Source organism: Grampus griseus (genome assembly GCF_964374135.1).
Source record: "Grampus griseus genome assembly, chromosome: 11".
Classification (NCBI taxonomy): Eukaryota; Metazoa; Chordata; class Mammalia; order Artiodactyla; family Delphinidae; genus Grampus; species Grampus griseus.
In genome coordinates, this window is record NC_139005.1 from 3,694,422 (window position 1) to 3,711,386 (window position 16,965).

At 54.5% G+C, this 16,965-nt stretch overlaps 1 protein-coding gene across 1 annotated transcript in view; it reads right to left on the bottom strand.

Moving 5' to 3' along the window:
* Positions 1-16,753, bottom strand: part of CRACR2A (calcium release activated channel regulator 2A) — a gene marked incomplete at both ends in the record, with an annotated part of 69,824 nt that extends 53,071 nt beyond the window's left edge. Inside the window, 4 exons of the mRNA XM_082666307.1 lie at positions 1,906-2,052; positions 5,746-5,929; positions 7,022-7,133; positions 16,538-16,753. Of these exons, the coding sequence (XP_082522433.1) occupies positions 1,906-2,052; positions 5,746-5,929; positions 7,022-7,133; positions 16,538-16,753 (659 nt within the window). The remainder of the gene's footprint in view (positions 1-1,905; positions 2,053-5,745; positions 5,930-7,021; positions 7,134-16,537) is intronic.
* Positions 16,754-16,965: the final 212 nt, after the last annotated feature.

A 16,965-nucleotide genomic window follows, 5' to 3' on the forward strand; every position in this document is an offset into this window, starting at 1 on the left:
GGGAGCCGTCCCCTCTGGGGGTGCCCCTGACTTTCACTGTGGCTCCTTGGGGTGAGCAGTGCTGGACTCAGAGAGAAGGGTGGTGAGGGGCAGAAAATAAGCCTCATTTTACACGTGAGGAAATCGAGGCTCAGAGAGGCTAAGAGACCAGAGCAAGGTCACAGAGCTAGCTGGTTGGAGAGCACACACGACTCTGACCCAGAGCTCCTGATTCCCTGGGCCTGCTTCTCACATCCACGCAAGAGGCACCTGGACATCTTGTTAAAACGCAGAGTCGGTAGGCCTGGGGCGAGGCCTGAGGCTCTGCATTCCCGAGAAGCTTCCAGGTGATTCCATAGACTAGACTTCGACAGCAAAGCTCTACACTGTGTTGTCTGGAAGGATAAAGGGATCCTTATACTTCACCTCCAGCTCTCCACTTCAGCCAGGCAAATCCTCCAAGACTCACAGACATACTTATTTAAAATAGTAATAAATGTTATTATTTTAACGTTCATCGAATACTTACTAAGTGCCCACACTGTTCTAAATACTGACATGTAATCCTCACAGGTCTATGACACGGGTATTACCGTCCCTATCTTACACATAAGGAAGCTGCAACTCAGAGAGGTTAAGTAACTTGGCCTAAGTCACACAGCTAGTAGGCAGCAGAACCAAGATTCGGACTCAGCTCTGACTCACAGCTTATTCAGCTAAAGGCTCTATAGCGTATACCCTCAACCCCTCTCTCTCCCAGCCCTGGGAGCCTCACCCCAGAATGCTCTGAACACTCCTCTAGCCCGACCGTGTTCCCTCCAGCACCACATGGCCACGATTGCTCATAATTGAGGGTCCGAAAGGTCCTCTTCCAGACCTGTGTAGAGCCAGTGGGCCTCAGCAAGTTACTTTAGAGTTGATGGGGGGAGGCATGAGATGAAAGGGAGCTCAGGGCGGTGCCCGGACAGCGGTCCGCACGCGTGGTGATCTCTCTCTAAATTAGGGGCTTGTGTGCTTTCTTGTGGTCTCTGTTGGAATCGCTGAGGATTCCTATGGAACACGAGCAAATCTCCGGGTGGGACAAGGGGCCCTGGGAGGATCTCCCCAGGGTGCTTCCCAGCTCGCCCCCCACCCAGCCCGCGTTCTGGCTGAGGCTTCAGGACGGTAAGCTGTCCTGAGTTACGCCGTGGGTCACAACATCGAGCTCCTCGCGGTAACGATCGTTGATGAGTATGGACAAGCACAGTGCCCTGCTGGCACACTCGTCCCCGCAGGCCAAGGGACACCCACCTGGCGAGCCCGCCCCTGCGGCGCCCGGGGCCTGGCCAACTCAGGCTCGGCTCCCAAGCAGCTTCTTCAGGCCCCAAGCACGTTGCCTGGGGCGGCGTCCTCCAGTACAGGAGGAGTTCTAGAAAGCACTAAATATCTGGAGAGAGCCCGGGGCCAGGAGGGCAGCAGGAGAAACTTAACACCGTGACGGGAGTGAGACGGCAGGAGGGCCGGGGGCTGGTCCAGAGATGGGGTAGGTGCCGTAGGCCAGGGCCTTACCGCCCCAAGGCAGACACAGTGGTTTCTAATGGGTCTCGGACACCAGACCATCTTGCTCTGAGTCCTGGCTCTGCCACTTCCACACTGTGTGTTCTGGGGGCGTGTTCCTTACCCTTTCAGTGCCTCGACTTCCCCATTGGTAAATTGTGGATAATGATAAATATCCCAATGGGCTGTGTAGGAATTTAGGATCGCGCCTAGCACGTGGTGAGGGCCTAATACCTGTGAGCGAGGGCTTAGAAATAGATACCCGGGGACAGCCACAGGCCCCCCCCGCTCTGGAGGGTGGTCATAAGGCGGCGTCACCGAACATAAGACAGAAGAGGTGTGTCTGGTTTGCACGCGTCTGTACAGAGGGCGGCTGAGACCGGTACCCACCTTTTCAGGGCGCACTCCAGCTCATGCTTCTCCTCGTGGGCTTCTAGGAGCTGCGAGAAGATTCTGGTCAGGAAATCCTCAAAGTTGGACAGTAAGTGAGGCTCGTCCTTCTTCAGCTGCAGCCAGAGTTGCTTGACGTCATTTTCACTGTGAGAGAAAAAGGAGCGTTAGGGTGGGAGCGTGGACATGAGGCTTCGTGGGACACACGGAGGCCCCAGGTGTGACACCGATGGCTAGAGCATCATTATCACCGTCAGTACAGTGACAGCAGGGGCTGACATTTATTGAGCGCTTGCCGCATGCTGGCTGCCTTATGCACGTCTGCTCATTTGACCTTCCAGTGAGGCAGGCGCTGCTAACACCCCCGTTTACGGGGGAGGGGACGGATGAAGAGGGGTGAGGCGAGCGGTCTCAGATCACTCCGCTGGGAAGTGATGAAGCCAGGAGCCATGCCGGCCTCCTAATGACCACACTCAACAGCTCTGCTTTCTGTCTCCCGCGATGAGCTGGTGCTGCTGAGCACACGGAGCCGCGGGCCAGGAGCATCTGCAAACGCCAGGAGGCAGCGGGAGGACGGGAGCTCCGCGCGTGTGAGGACAGGCGCCGTGGAGCTGGAGCAGCGAGCCTGTCGCCCCAGGAGGGATGGGCCTCACAGCTGAGAGCGAAGGACGTGGCATCTGACGGATGGCAGGAAGCGGTTGTCACCGCAGGGAGTGGAAGGGAAGATGCAGCAGCCCACTGGGGCCCGGAGGCAGCGGGCGTGACAGGAGAAAGCAAGGGAAGGAGCAAGCCTGAGAGATGTGTGTGCACACACGGAGAGACGGGTGGGGAGTCGGGAGGACGGAGCCTGGCAGAGAGGCACAGACACAGAGTGGCGTGCCTAGAACCGCTCCCTCCCCAACAGGCACGCTGGCGCTCAGCAGAGGAGACACACGGGCCACGGTCACGGTGATGGGGGTGGGGGCGGGAGGCAGCACACCCATGGACCTGCTCTGCCTCTGGAGAAACTCAACAGTCTACAGCCAGTGATCAGACAGACAGCCAGAGGGGCATCTGATCTCACTCATTAAATTCTAAAACCACTGTGATCTGAAGGCAGCTACAACTAGGGACCCTCAGGATAAAGAATAAAATCCCTTGTGCTGTGTAACAAGCACTATATCTGAGAAATTTTACTCAAAAGTGATACTTGATAGTGCCATGTTAGTAATGTGCCTGGGGTGTAAGTGTTACTCTCTGCGCCCAGCAGAGAAGAGGCCCACCGAGAAATGAACCTGCTTCTGGTCAGTTACCTGATCATCTATCCAATCATCCCTCCTTCCCTCTTTCCTTCCCTTGCTCCATTCCACCCAAACATCCACCAACTCATCTAGACCATCCATCCATCCATCCATCCATCCATCCATCCATCCATCCATCAATCTATCCTCCCACCCATCCATCCACCCACCCACCCACCCATCCATCCACCCACCCACCCATCCATCCACCCACCCATCCATCCATCCATCCACCCACCCACCCACCCACCCATCCACCCTCCCATCCATCCATCCATCCACCCTCCCATCCATCCAACCAACCATCCATCCCTCCATCCACCCTCCATCCATCCTCCCATCCATCCACCCAACAAGTATTTATTATTTGTTGAAAACCTAGCACTGATCTGGATGACATGAGAGATCTAGAAAACGAGAGAAGGGGAGGTAAGGAGCCTCCTGTTTCCCAGAATAATTTCCATTTTCCCCCATACAGAACACGCTGTGGCTGTCGCTCTACTGGGCTGTAGATACAATGGGGATTGCACAAAGGGTTCCGAGATAAAGGGTCTCTGGGAGATACCATGATGACTTCCCATCACTGTGGCAGGTTGCCCCTCACAAGGTAAATGCATTATGAAATCAAGATGCACCTTGCTGGCCGAGGTCTGTCTGCTCCCATCCCCTGGGTTCCTGCTGCAGCCTGGCAGAGAACCATTAGGGTGAGGGCCTCCAGTGAGATTTGCAGACCTACCTGACGCTCTTCCAAAGCTACCTGGACCTCCTGGTCGTGGCCACATCACCTCCCGCCAGATTTCTGGAGAAGGGATAAGCCTCTCAACGCTGGATGAAAATTAGGCCAAGGCCGATGAGCTGTCTAATCACTCAGCCAGTCGGAGCACCGAGAAGAGCCGGGAGCCCAGGCGCTCTGTCCACCACTTTTGGACAAAGCCAAGGCCACTCTCTTGGAAGGATACAGGGGTGCAGGGTGAGAGAGGGTTCCGGGTGGTCAGTCCATCCATCTCCCTGCTTCCAGAACAGTACGCAAACCATCGTGGTCGCTGAGATCTTTAAAGACCTCTGAAGTTTTCCAGCCTCCTCTGTTTCCTCATCTGGGGTCCTACAGTCTGGACCGTTTTCCCTCACGCTGCAGCAAAAGCCCACTTCCTTCTTGTTTAACTTCAAGGAGGATGACAGTGGCCGGGCACCATCTCCTGTTTGTGGGTTTTTATCGACCACTCTTGGAACCTTCCCCAGAGCCTTCTCTTCTCCAGGAGCTCTCGTGTTGGCTCGGCCCTGCGCGGGCCTTTGTCTGACGTCCTCAGAGAAACCTCTGGTGAACTCTGATTTGAGAGCCCTGCAGGAGGGTGGCGGTCCAGAAGTGATGGGTGGGCAGAGAGATGCCTGTCTTTCATGACAGTCCCTTGGCTCGCCCACACTGCCCTCTCCTGCCCCCTCCTCCAGGACGAGCCTTCACGGGGTCTGGGCATGGTCACTGGGCTCTGGTCTCTCGTCCTTGGAGCGGTGGAGCTAGTGTCCCCTCTGGCTTGCCCAGGCTTCTGCCAGCCTGTCTCAACTCTGCCACAACCTAAAAGACGCCAGGAGCTATACATGCCTTCTTGGCCTGCATGCTGTGTGAAGGCCCCTCTCTCTCGCTTCCCCTTTATCATTCTCCTCCACAGTCTTCTTCTTCCCAAGCTCCAGACACACCAGCTCCAACCATCAGGCCATTCCCCCCTCACTCATGAAACACACACCCAACCCAAGACCTGGAGACCCCAACACAAAAAGGCAAGGGGCGGAAGTTACTCCATGTTTTTCGGGCGACTCTCTGGTTTCCACTAGCTACAACATCACTTGACTTCATTTCAATTAATGGCAAAGGTCTGGGTTTACATCTATGCGTCTCTTTCTTACAAAACACTTTTTGCAAAAAAGAAAAAAAAAATGGGGGTATGACGTTTGGTTTGAAGCGGCAGCCACCTAAAATTTTCGCTGAGTTACTGACCACCCAAGTGATCAGCTGGTAGAAACAGGTTCACCTCCCACCTCGGCTCCCAGAACAGGGCTGGTTCGCCGCAGGGATCTGACACGCAGACGCTTCCGTGTAAGGTGGCTTTGGCGGGAGCACAGCACGTGGGACGCACTGCGGCCCCAGAGACCCAGCGGAGGTGGAGATGCTGGTGAGCTGATGGTGACAGGAAGCCTTAGGCGGGACGCACCGAAACCCTCAAGGGTTTCAACCCTTGCACAGCCCTCTGATGGGCGGGCAGCCCTCAGGGAGCAAGGCCAAGCCAAAGACTGTACTGACTGTGGACGGCAGGGGCTGAGGAAGGCGTGTGGGAGATCAGGGGATAGGAGCGTTTCCCTGAAAATAATGCAAAAAGCAGAGGCAGAGCCCTAGACCCTGACGCAGACAGGTCATGGCCAAGGGCAGGCTGCACGGGGCCGGTGGCCCAGCTGGAAGCAGGGACCCAGGGCTTGGCTGAGGGCTTAGCAGGCGTTAAGGTTGGACAGAACAGATGGGGAGGCTGCCCCTAGGCTGGGCTCCATCCCCCAGACCACAGTCGCCACTTACTCTTGCCAAACCTTTTGGGCTCCAAGCCTGTCCATCAGCAGCTGGAACTGGCCTTCCTCATCTCCGTCCATGTCACCCAGATCCTCACACCCTCTGGTCTGATACACCTTCTCTTCCTGGAGCTGGGCCAGGTGCTCAGCTCCATCTTCCTCACTCGGCTTCTTCTGGCTGAAGAAGAAGTGACCTGGGGGACGCACGGGCACAAGATCTGGATTAGGCAACACTCGCCCGGGAAGACCTGTGTTTCCTCAGCTGCCAGGAATCGACTGAGGTTCAGCTGAGAGGAGAAAAGGGGAGGCCAGACTCCCTGTAGCCAAGCTCCTTGGAGGCCGTGCTCCGCATCTCATGTCTCTGCTACCTGGATGAGATTCTGCCAGAGATGCTAGAATCTGGGAAGGGCAGAGCGCATGGCGGGTACTACGGCACCTTTGTGGATCTTAACCTTTGAAAGGCCGGCTTAGAATCGTCTCTTCATTGATTTCTTCCCTAAACAAGACCTTCCCCCGTCGCACTGAGCAGCCCGCCTGCCTGTGCTCTGTGTTGTCGCCTAGCCATCCTGGCCGCCAGCATCACTGTGCTTCACACTCACACGAATGTAAGTGAATTCGACGGTACGAATCCAATGATAAATTCCTGCGGGTCAGGACAGGCCTCAGATACTTCCAGGCAAATGCCTGGCACCTTGAAGGAGGCACACGTGTGGGGACTTGTCTGACCCATGCTTGTTGTAATCAATATCTGATCAGTATTGGATCTGATGGTGTATCTGGTTTTCTTTTTTTTTCATCTTGTTCACGCCTCTCAGTTGTTTTTCCTCCTGGTCACCTTGAGAACGACTGGTCTATTCCAACCCTTTACAAATTCCTCTGAAAGCTATTGCCCCTCAACCTGGAGGACTCAGCCACACTCAGGTTGAAACGAGCCGCACAAGCCTCCCACTCTTGTCCACTGCTTTCTCGGCAGAAACGGACAGGTTGGAAATCCCGTCTCAGCCCCCTCTTAAGCTGACCTTCCCGCAAGAGCTTCTCCGCTCATTCCTCGCCACTTTCCAGTAGGAGAGGACCTGGCAGTGACAGCGCGGTGGGCACCGAGGGGGCAGTGGTGTGAGCAGCGGAGGTGGACCATGAAAAGAGAGCAAGTGACCCGCAGCCTGGAACCTTCAGGAGGCAGGAAAGCCTGTGCTTCATGGACCCTCGGAGCGGGTGGGGCAGGGATGCCCCTTATATGGCTTTAGGCCAACCCATACCCTGGGGCCCCAGCGTCCACCAGAACTTACTAAATCCAGTGGTGAACTCCGCTGGGGTCAGAAAGCCATTGCCGTCAGCATCCAGGGCATCAAACACATCCTCCAGGTCCTCCAGGCTGAGGGGCAGCTCCTCATGCAGCCTCTGAAAATGATCCAGACCGGGCTGGTTAACACCGCTCATCACGGACGGCTGCCGAGGGGGGCAGCGCCTTCCGCCCCGCTGACAAAAGCCAGAAGCCAGACTCTGAAACCTCACCACCCTTCTCCTCCTCTGAATATCAGGACATCCACCATCTCTTGGTTGCCTACTCACGTGGTAGGCAACTTGCGGGATGATTGATAAGTAAATATGTGTACATTTATTACTATATTTATATATAATTTATTACATATATGTTTGCATTTAATTCTCACGACAATTCTTTGAAGTGGGCATTACTATCCCCCTTTTACAGATGAAGCATGATGTTAAATGACCTGTCCATGCCATTAAGTGACACGGCCGGGATCAAATCCAGGTCTGATTTCAAAACTGGCACTGCTCACAGCCGTAAAGGACCAGAACTGCATGGGACTGAATCCCGTTTAGGATAACACCTGCATGACACGGTGCGGTCCAGTGGGATGATGGGATAATGAATGTAAAGAATATTGCACAGTACCCGGCACAGGGAAGGCATTCAGTAAAACGTATGAGGGAGGTAGAGAAAGAAAGGGGGGAGCAGAAGGTCCCCACCAAGGCCGCTGACCCACCAAGGTCACTCAGTGAGTGAACGGCACAGCCAGGTTTCACTCTGGTTTCACCTGCTCTGCCCAAGCCCCTCCCTCTGTCCCCCTGTTGCCATGCAGGTGTGGGTCACACTCTCAGAAGCCTTCCCTGATGGAGGCCACTCATGTCCCAGGGCTGCAGTTTCTGTGGACACACACTATGGTCCTTTAGCTCTGAAGAGGAGCTGGACAAGGCCACTGGGTGACACGCACCCATCATAGCAGCCTGCCCCCCACTCCTACTCCCTGCTGGCTCTCAACTACTTCCTGAAAAGACATGAACTGCCACTGCCTTAAGGTATGGATGACAGTATTTGTGTGGGACTTCCCGGGCGGTTCCGTGGTTAAGACTTCGCCTTCCAATGCAGGGGGTGTGGGTTCAATCCCTGGTTGGGGAGCTAAGATCCCACATGCCTCGCGGCCAAAAAAGACCAAAACGTAAAAGAGAAGCAATATTGTAACAAATTCAATAAAGACTTTAAAAAAGGTCCACATCAAAAAAAAAAAAAAAAAAACTTGAAAAAAAAAGAGTATTTGTGTTGTAAAAGGGAGCTGACCAAGATGGGGTGTGAGGTCACTGGACCTGAGTGCTGGGCTGCCCCAGACCACGCAGGGAGAGAAGGGCAGACACTGATGGCTGAGGAGCAAAGTGGCTGAGCTGTGGCTGCTTCCCTCTGGCCTCTGCCTGATGCACCGGCGGCCCCAGGCCAACGTTAATCTGCATCGTTGAAGCAAGTACCCTCTTCTACCCTAATAATCAAATCCTCCCAATGAAGACTCCCCAGGGGAGTTCATTACAGCCCAGCTGACCCTCCCCCATCCTCCCAGCTCCCCGAGGGACGACTGCACAAAATTGCCACTGTGGAAGTGACTGACAGCTGAAGACAAGGACCACGGGGCCACAGGAAGGAAGGTACACGCCCATCTGAACAGTCAAAAAGAGCTGGCAGGTGTGAAAGCCCATAACGTAACTTGCGAGACACTCGGTTTGACCCTCAGCCACCCTTCTAGCTGAGAAGCCATAACGATTAATTTGGCAGGTACTTGCATTAAGAGAGACGATGATGCATTACAACGTGGGGAGACAGGATGATGTGGGAGCCCTTTAGAGTCACTGAATTACATAGGAATGAGGTTTTTAAAAAGGAAGGTAAGTGAGAGTGTGTGCAAGGATTCCAGAAGTGCGTCTGCTGAGCGAACAGCAGAATCTCTGTCTTGTCAACAATCCATAAACCAGCTGTGTCAAAGCCAAAGGCAGAGAATGCAGGGCGAGGATGGAGTCAAGTTCACAAGCAGGAAGTTCATTAGCTCCATCTGACGCTAAAGGCATCACATTGGAGGCAGGGTGAAAACCCAAGATTCCAGTCCTTTCCTTGGGATAATCCTGCCCCCCTCCCTACCCTCTGCCTGAATGTGATCTCTAAAATGTGGTCTCTCACTCTGTGCTGGACCCAGAAGGGGGCTGAAAGGAACTGCAGAGTCAATGGGACCCTCAACTTGCTTCTTGCCCAAAATACCCACACGTGGGCACCCGTACTCTTGTTAGCATCACCCAGGAAAAGCTAGGTCACACCCCGCCTCAGGCGCCATCCCTGAACCCAACAACACTTCTGACCCCAAGTCCTTCCCATGCTCTAATCCCATTCCTTGTCTCTGTCTCAAACCAGCTTCCTCCTCTTGCTGTCACTGAAGCTGGGGAGGGCAGTATGACATTCTCCAAGTCATCCTCCCTCTTCACGTCCTGCCAAAGTAGTACCGAGGGCTTCTCCAGCCTTCTCTGCAAACTGCACATGCCTGATGCCTCAACCTCTCTTTACTGGCCCTACCCGAAAAATCCTTTAGTCTTCATAACCATAATTACCCCTTATTTATCTTTCTTCTGGGCCTGCAGAGCCCTGTAAAACCAACTTATTCTGCTCTTGTCCCCTGGGTACCTAGCGCTGTCTACATTTTTAACTAAAGGAGCCAAGCCAGGTGGAGAGGGACGCGACGATTCATTCCATGGTGCTGATGACCCATGAAGCTCTGAGATTTCCCTAAAGTCACAGTGGAGGCCAGGCTGGGATAAAGAAGCAGTTTCCCCTTCGGGGCTTCCGCTGTCAGCTAAGGGCTCTCCGTGCGTCCATGCATCCTTAATTCCTTTCTCTCATTGCTATCCCACCCCTGCCACCAAAAGTCAGCCCGGCCAGCACCACCCGTGCCAGCCTTCCAGAATCCTGCTTCACGGGTGGATCCTGTCTCCCACTCCCGCCTGGAAGAGCAGGTGGGGGGGAGGGAGTCGGGGAGAAGGCAGGCTCGCCCTCCTCACTCTGTCCACGGCCCAACCAGTGGCTCTTCACGATTCCACGCTCCCTCCAACCGTGGCCTCCCTCCACCGCCTTCCTGTTCACTCTAAATTCCTGCTTCCTCTGAACTCTGAATTCCTGCATCACTTCCTCAGGAAGGCTCTGCAGCCCCCGGCTTGGACCAGCGATCCAGACGCGCCCCCAAACACATTTCTTTCGTTCGTAAGTCTCACCTCACTTTGTACTTTACATACTGATGGATGCGATTAGTGAATGAATGTCTGCTCCTTCAGTGGCCTGGAAGCTCTGGGAAGAGGGACCCCGTTCACTTTTGCTCACTGTCATGGCCCCAGGATCTAGCCCAACGCTGACAACCAGGTGGTATTTAGATACTTGTTGAACAAGTGCATCAATAAACGAGTGACTACGAGTGATAGCAGGCGGTCCTGAGCTCCTGTCCACGGAGCACTGGTCTAGACCCCATCCACTAGATCCTGACCAGCCCCCATCCCCCACCCAGGGATGCTCGGCGAGGTCTTAGAAACTGGGGCGTGGAACAGGAAACAATCCTGCAGGAGCCATGCTGAGGGCGCAGGCTCCCAGAGCCGGGGAAAACGCTGTCTCCCGCTACAGCCCAGCTGGACCCTCTACCTTCCTGGTCACCAGCCCGCAACATGCCTCGTGCAGCTGAAAGCCAAGGGTTGCACAGCTGCAAATGCATCTAAGGGAAATGCTCATTAAAGAGAAAACCAGGAGATCCACCTTTACAGCCAGATTAATCTCTCCCTCTTTCCAGGCTCCCAAAGCCTCCTGTTCAGACCCTTCTCCCAGCACCAACCACTCTCTTCCCTGCGGTAGAGCCCAGAAGCACCAGACATCTTCAGGATGGGACTGTGAGGTCCAGAGGCGGGATCTCCCTTGATTCTGCCTGGTGCCTTGATGTGCTTGGTTCAGGCTGACGGCTGGGTGCAGACGGGAGTCTCAACCTCCGTGCTATTGACATCTCGGGATGAATTCTTTGCTGGAGAGGGAGGTGGGGGAGGAGCTGTCCCGTGCTTTACGGGACATTTAGCAGCATCTCCGGACATCACTTAGTAGACGCCCGTAGCATCTCCCTCTCCAGTCATTCCAACCAAGAATGTCCCTAGACATGGCCAAATGTCCTCTAAGAAGCCAAACTGGCCTCGCTCATGTAGACTGGACACAAACAAGAGCAGCACCAACTAGAGACGAACAGAAGGGACCCTCTCCAGCAGAAATGCCCCTTCTTGATCTCTGAGGCAGACAGATGACTTGCACTTGACCTCCCAGTACAACAGTGCAGCCGCTGCGGAAACAGTGTGGGATCCCTCAAAATATTAAAAATAGAATTGCCATATGACCCAGCAACCCCACCCAAGGGTGTGAACCAACCCAAGTGCCCATCGACGGCCAAATGGATAAACAAAATGTGGTAAATAGATAAAACGGAATCTTATCCAGCCCTAAAAAGAGAGGAAATTCTGACATGTGCCACCATGTGGAATCTTGAAGACATTTTGCTAAGTGAAATAAGGCAGTCACCAAAGGACGGATACTGTATGATTCTACTTAGACGGGGTCCCCAGAGGAGCTATATCCATAGAGACAGAAAGTAGGAGGTGGTCCTGGGGGATGGTCAGTGTTTAATGGGGACAGAGCTTCTATTGTGCAAAATAAGGAGAGTTCTGTTGAGGGTTACACAACAATGTGAATGTATTGAAAGGCACTGAAATAGTCACTTAAAAATGCTTCAGATGGGGAATTCTGTGACGTGTATTTTACCACAATTTGGAAACATCACAGAGTGGAGGACACTAGGAATTGTGTTAAGACTCGGGGTATAAGTCCCCCCACCCCAATGGCACACACACACACACACACACACACACACACACACACACACACACACAGTGAGCGCTTACGGAGAGATTTCCAGGTCCCAGCTCGGGGCTAAGTGCTCTGCGGGTACACACGCGCCTGAGTCTCTTCTAACGCTGGGAGTTAGTTATAAATAATTCACAGATGAGGGGCTACAGCTTAGAGGGCTTAAGAGACTTACACAAATGCTCACTGCTAGTAAGTGGCAGATTCAGGATTAAAACTCAGGGCAATGCACCACAGAATTTCTTAAGCGTCTCTTTGTTCGCCTAAATCAGGCGTCAACTAGCAGCCCCTGTAAAGGCCAGGCCGTGCATATTTGAGGCTTTGCAGCCCTTTGTCACAGCTTCCCAAGTCCGTGCTGCAACTTGGAATCCGCCGTGGATGGCATGAGAAGGAAAGAGCCCGGCTGCGTTCCAATTACACGGCACTTACAGAAGCAGCGAGCGAGCCAGGTTTGGCTGGCTGGCCAACTCCTAGATGGTTCTTCACAGTTTGGCTAATCCAGGAATTCCAGGCAGTGTTGCAGGGTGGGTACTTGGCGTTGGTAATAACCATTACACTCCTCTAAGAAATCAGAGGAACAGGGTTTAGGAGGCTGCTGGTGTCTTCAGAGATCTCCTGCCCGACCTGTCCCCATCTCCCTCTCCCAACTGGAGGGGTCCCTTCATGCCCTCTCCAGCCTGGTCCTCCCGTGTCCCTCTGCCTCTCACTAGGGACCCTCCGGCTCACGACTGTGTTCTCTAGGGGACCCCTCCCTGCAAAGCAATCTTCACCCCAGTTCTGCCTGGAATGATCTCCATGGGACACACAGAGGGGTTTATTGTGGAGGAGGGAGTGAGGTCTGGGGGGCCATGGGTGGAGCTGAAGACCCTCCAACTCCTGCCTAAACTCTGCGCTCACAGGTCAGTATCATCCATCCAACGTCCCGTAGCAGGACCTGCTCTTGCGCAACCCGAGCTCCGGGCGGCTTGCATCCTGGCCTCGGCCGGGGGACCTGCTCCTTTCCGTCTGTGGTCCTGCTCTGTCAGGGTGTCTATTTGCTCACGGCTGCTGCTCTCCGATCACCTCTCAGATGCCTGGGTTTCCCCACCTCTCGGATGGCTGGGAGCCTGTCTCACCCCCTGCAGGTGGAGTTCTTCCGTTACTCAGGAGAAAGAAGAATGGGGGCATGAGGGGAGCAGCCTTGCCCCTCCCCCTCCCTCAAAGGATGGCAACTGTGTGCAGTTTTGTGCCAGCTCCCCTCGCCCGCCGGCCCCTCCTGCCCAGGCTCCCCACCCTGACCCAGCCACTCTCCGCCTTAACAGGCCTTTCCCGGCATCTGGATCTGGGTGTGCGTGCGTGCTGTGAGCTCTTCTCCAGGTCCCGAGAGGCTGTGCTGGGAGCCAAGGGTGAAAAAGGAGATGGTGACCAGGACCCAGGGGCCAGCCACCGGCTGCCGTGGTACGTGCAGGGGTGACAGCAGTAGGCAGATGTCCTCAGTCCTGCCAGGAGAACCAAGGGCGCATGGACCTCACGGGGAACCCAGGGTGGACAACAAGAGGGTGACTTTCTTCCCAAATCTCCTTCCAGCCCATCCTCCTCCAGACGTGACCGTGAAAGCGGCAGAGAGGCGGCCCTTCGATGACGAGTTTTGTTCTCTCGTGATATCATTCTCTCAGCTAGAAGAGCTGAACTTTTCAAATGCTTCGCCGTCCACAGGCACGCAGAAAGTTCAGGAAACCGCAGCCGGCAGAGCTGAATGCCACGGACCCAGCAGACTGGCTGGTGGGAGGCCCCGCCCTCCTCCTGCTGTCTGGACCAGGGGTGAGGCCGGAGGGAGCAAGGCTGCTGTGGCGTGTCTGGGATCTGGTGCTTCTGACTTCATGCCGGGCCCAACGCAAATGATTTCTTCAACAATTGACACTTTACGGTTTATCCCGGCCTTCATTAAAGAGAGGGCTTTGGCGCAGGTTAATGGGGGTATATTCAGTGAGAGTGCTGAGTTGCACTGTGCATGTGACCCACGGTTGACCCTCAATAAAAGAGAATTCCCTTTTCTTTCTTTCTAGAAGGAGAAGCACAAATGAAACATGCCATTAAAACCACTCCTACAAGCACCATGGCCACAGGCCTGTGAAGGACAACTATGAATTCCCAGGCTGGGGTTGTCAAGGTTTTCTCAAAACACACCTAGGCTGGACTTCTAGGTGGGGTGAGGCTTTGGGGATGAGTATCAGTGGCAGAAATTTACCAGGTGTCAATTGCTGAAAACCAGAGAGGCCCAGGCTCTCTTGTGGGCTAAGGTACCACTGTTCCCAGGTCTTTCCCCTCAAATCCTGAAGCACCTACTGGACGGGGGAGAGTCTGGGAGAAGCCAGAATATTCCACCCCGTGGGCTGGTGGGAGAAAGGCCTGCGGTGCTCCATCCAGGTCACAGGCCTCCGGGCCACGAGGCTCACACAGCGAGTGGAGGCGGGACGGATACGAACGAGGGTCTGCATTTCATGGCCCAACTTCAGCGTACTCTGAAAAACCAGCCTTAAGGAAACCTGGGCTTCCCTGGTGGCGCAGTGGTTGAGAGTCCGCCTGCCGATGCAGGGGATGCGGTTTCGTGCCCCGGTCCGGGAAGATCCCACATGCCGCGGAGCGGCTGGGCCCGTGAGCCATGGCCGCTGAGCCTGCGCGTCCGGAGCCTGTGCTCCGCAACGGGAGAGGCCACAACAGTGAGAGGCCCGCGTACCGCAAAAAAAAAAAAAAGAAAAGAAAACCTGCCCATCGCGAGTCTTCCCCCGCTTTGTGCAGCTATGTGTCCCTCCCCAAAATGCCCCTGACGTACGAGTGATGGGAGGGCGGTGTGGAGAGAGGCTGTCAGAGCTCCAGTGCAGCCCGCGCTTCCTTTATTCTCGGGGTGAAATCATGACTGCAGCATGAGAGACTTAAGGAAGACACTGGGAAGGCACCAGACCAGGGGTGGGCAAACCACACCCCGCCCTGTAAATGGGACCCAGTGCCTGTTTTTGCACAGCCAGAGAGCTAAGAATCGCTTTTCCATTTTTAAATGGTTGAAAACAGTATCAAAAGGAGAATAATGTTTGGTGACACATGAAAATGACATACAATGTACACTTCAGTGTAGGTAAGTAAAGCTGTTTGGGAACAGGTCACGCTCTGCTGTTTCCACACTGCCTGTGGCTGCTAGCGCTGCTGTAACCAAGCAGGACCTTACGGGGCCTTCGCGGGACAGACGCTTCCCCATACCCTCTGCTTTAGCTCCTCTCTGGAGGGCCTGGATAATAGTATCTGATGTACATTTCCTGAGTTGTTTTCCAGATGCTAAAACCACCACCAAACGGAAGACATTAGCTACTTGATGACCACGAGCACATAGCCCCCAGGCCTCCTGGAGCCTAAGGATTGATCGTGTGAACCCCTGTGACACCGCCCTGGGACCACCACCAACCAGAGAACTGTGCACGAGCTGATCACATACCCTGGGACTCCCCTCTCTCACCTGGCCTTTAAAAATGATTTGCTGAAAACCATTGAGGAGTTCAGGTGTTTTTTTTTTACTGTGGACCAGTTTTGAAGTCTTTATTGAATTTGTCACAATGTTGCTTCTGCCTTATGTTTTGGTTTCTTGGCCCTGAGGCATGTGGGACCTTAGCTCCCTGACCAGGGATCAAACCTGCACCCCCTGCATTGGAAGGTGAAGTCTTAACCACTGAACCGCCAGGGAAGTCTGAAGGAGTTTGGGTGTTTTGAGCACTAGCTGCCCCAGACTCCTTGTTTGGCACCTGCAGTAAACACTGTCCTTTCTTTCACCGCAATCTGGGGTCAGTAGGTGGGCTTGACTGTGCATGGGCGAACAGATCCAAGTTTGGTTCGGTGACACCGTGACAGAGCTGACCGAGAGTCACGGCACCTCGTGGGAGTGGCTTGGGCAGAGCTCAGAGCTGTGTTGTAAAGTAACAAGCCAGTGCCTTTCCACCTTTGTTCCAGAAGGTTCTTCTCCGTGTCTCACTTAAGTTTCTTATATTGCTGCCACCAGTTTCCACAATTCTGGGGAGTTACTGACTCAGAGAAAATAGCTCCCGAGCCTGACACCAAGTGAAGGCCAGAAAAAGAAAGAACCCAGGAGATCTAGCTCCCAGGAGAGTTTAGGCCGATGCCTCCTTCCAGGACAGAGTTGACGGCACCTTTTCTGTTAAAGACGTCACCTCAGGGCTTCCTGGGTGGCGCAGTGGTTGAGAATCTGTCTGCCAGTGCAGGGGACACGGGTTCGAGCCCTGGTCTGGGAAGATCCCACATGCCGCGGAGCAACTAAGCCCGTGAGCCACAACTACTGAGCCCGTGTGTCTGGAGCCTGTGCTCCGCAACGGAAGAGGCTGTGACAGTGAGAGGCCCACGCACCGCGATGAAGAGTGGCCCCTGCTCTCCGCAACTGGAGAAAGCCCTCACACAGAAACGAATTCCCAACACAGCCAAAAATAAATAAATTTATAAAAAAATAAAGACGTCACCTCCCGTGGGACAGGCCCCAGCCCAAGAAAGGGAGACCCATGCATTCCAGGTGGCATTCCAGGTGGGCAGGTGCAACCCGGGACCCTCTTACCTGCATATCCCTCCTGGTGATGAAGCCCTTGCCCTCGGCATCACAGGTCTGGAAGAACTCCTGTGCCTTCCTCAGCATGGTCAGCTGTGCCGGTGCCAGCTCCTGGGTCCCCTCACGCGGCAGGTCGTCCAGGGAGCCCAGGCAGGCCCCGCTCCCCTGGTGCCCCCAGCCAGGTCCCCGGGGTCTGGAGACCACTCTCCTGTCGGGCGTGGCCATCCAGATCTGTCAATTTCTTCGAGTCGTTTCAGAACCTGAAGGTGGAAGATGAGAGAGAGGAGTGGGCATGGTAGGGATGGAGGAAGGCTGGAAAAGGATGAGAGGGGATGGGAGGGAAGCAGAGGACCGCTCACCAGTGCCTGTTTCTCTCTTCATCAGCACAAGCTCGGAACAAGGGGAAATGTGCCCTGATCATTAACAGATCAGCCAGC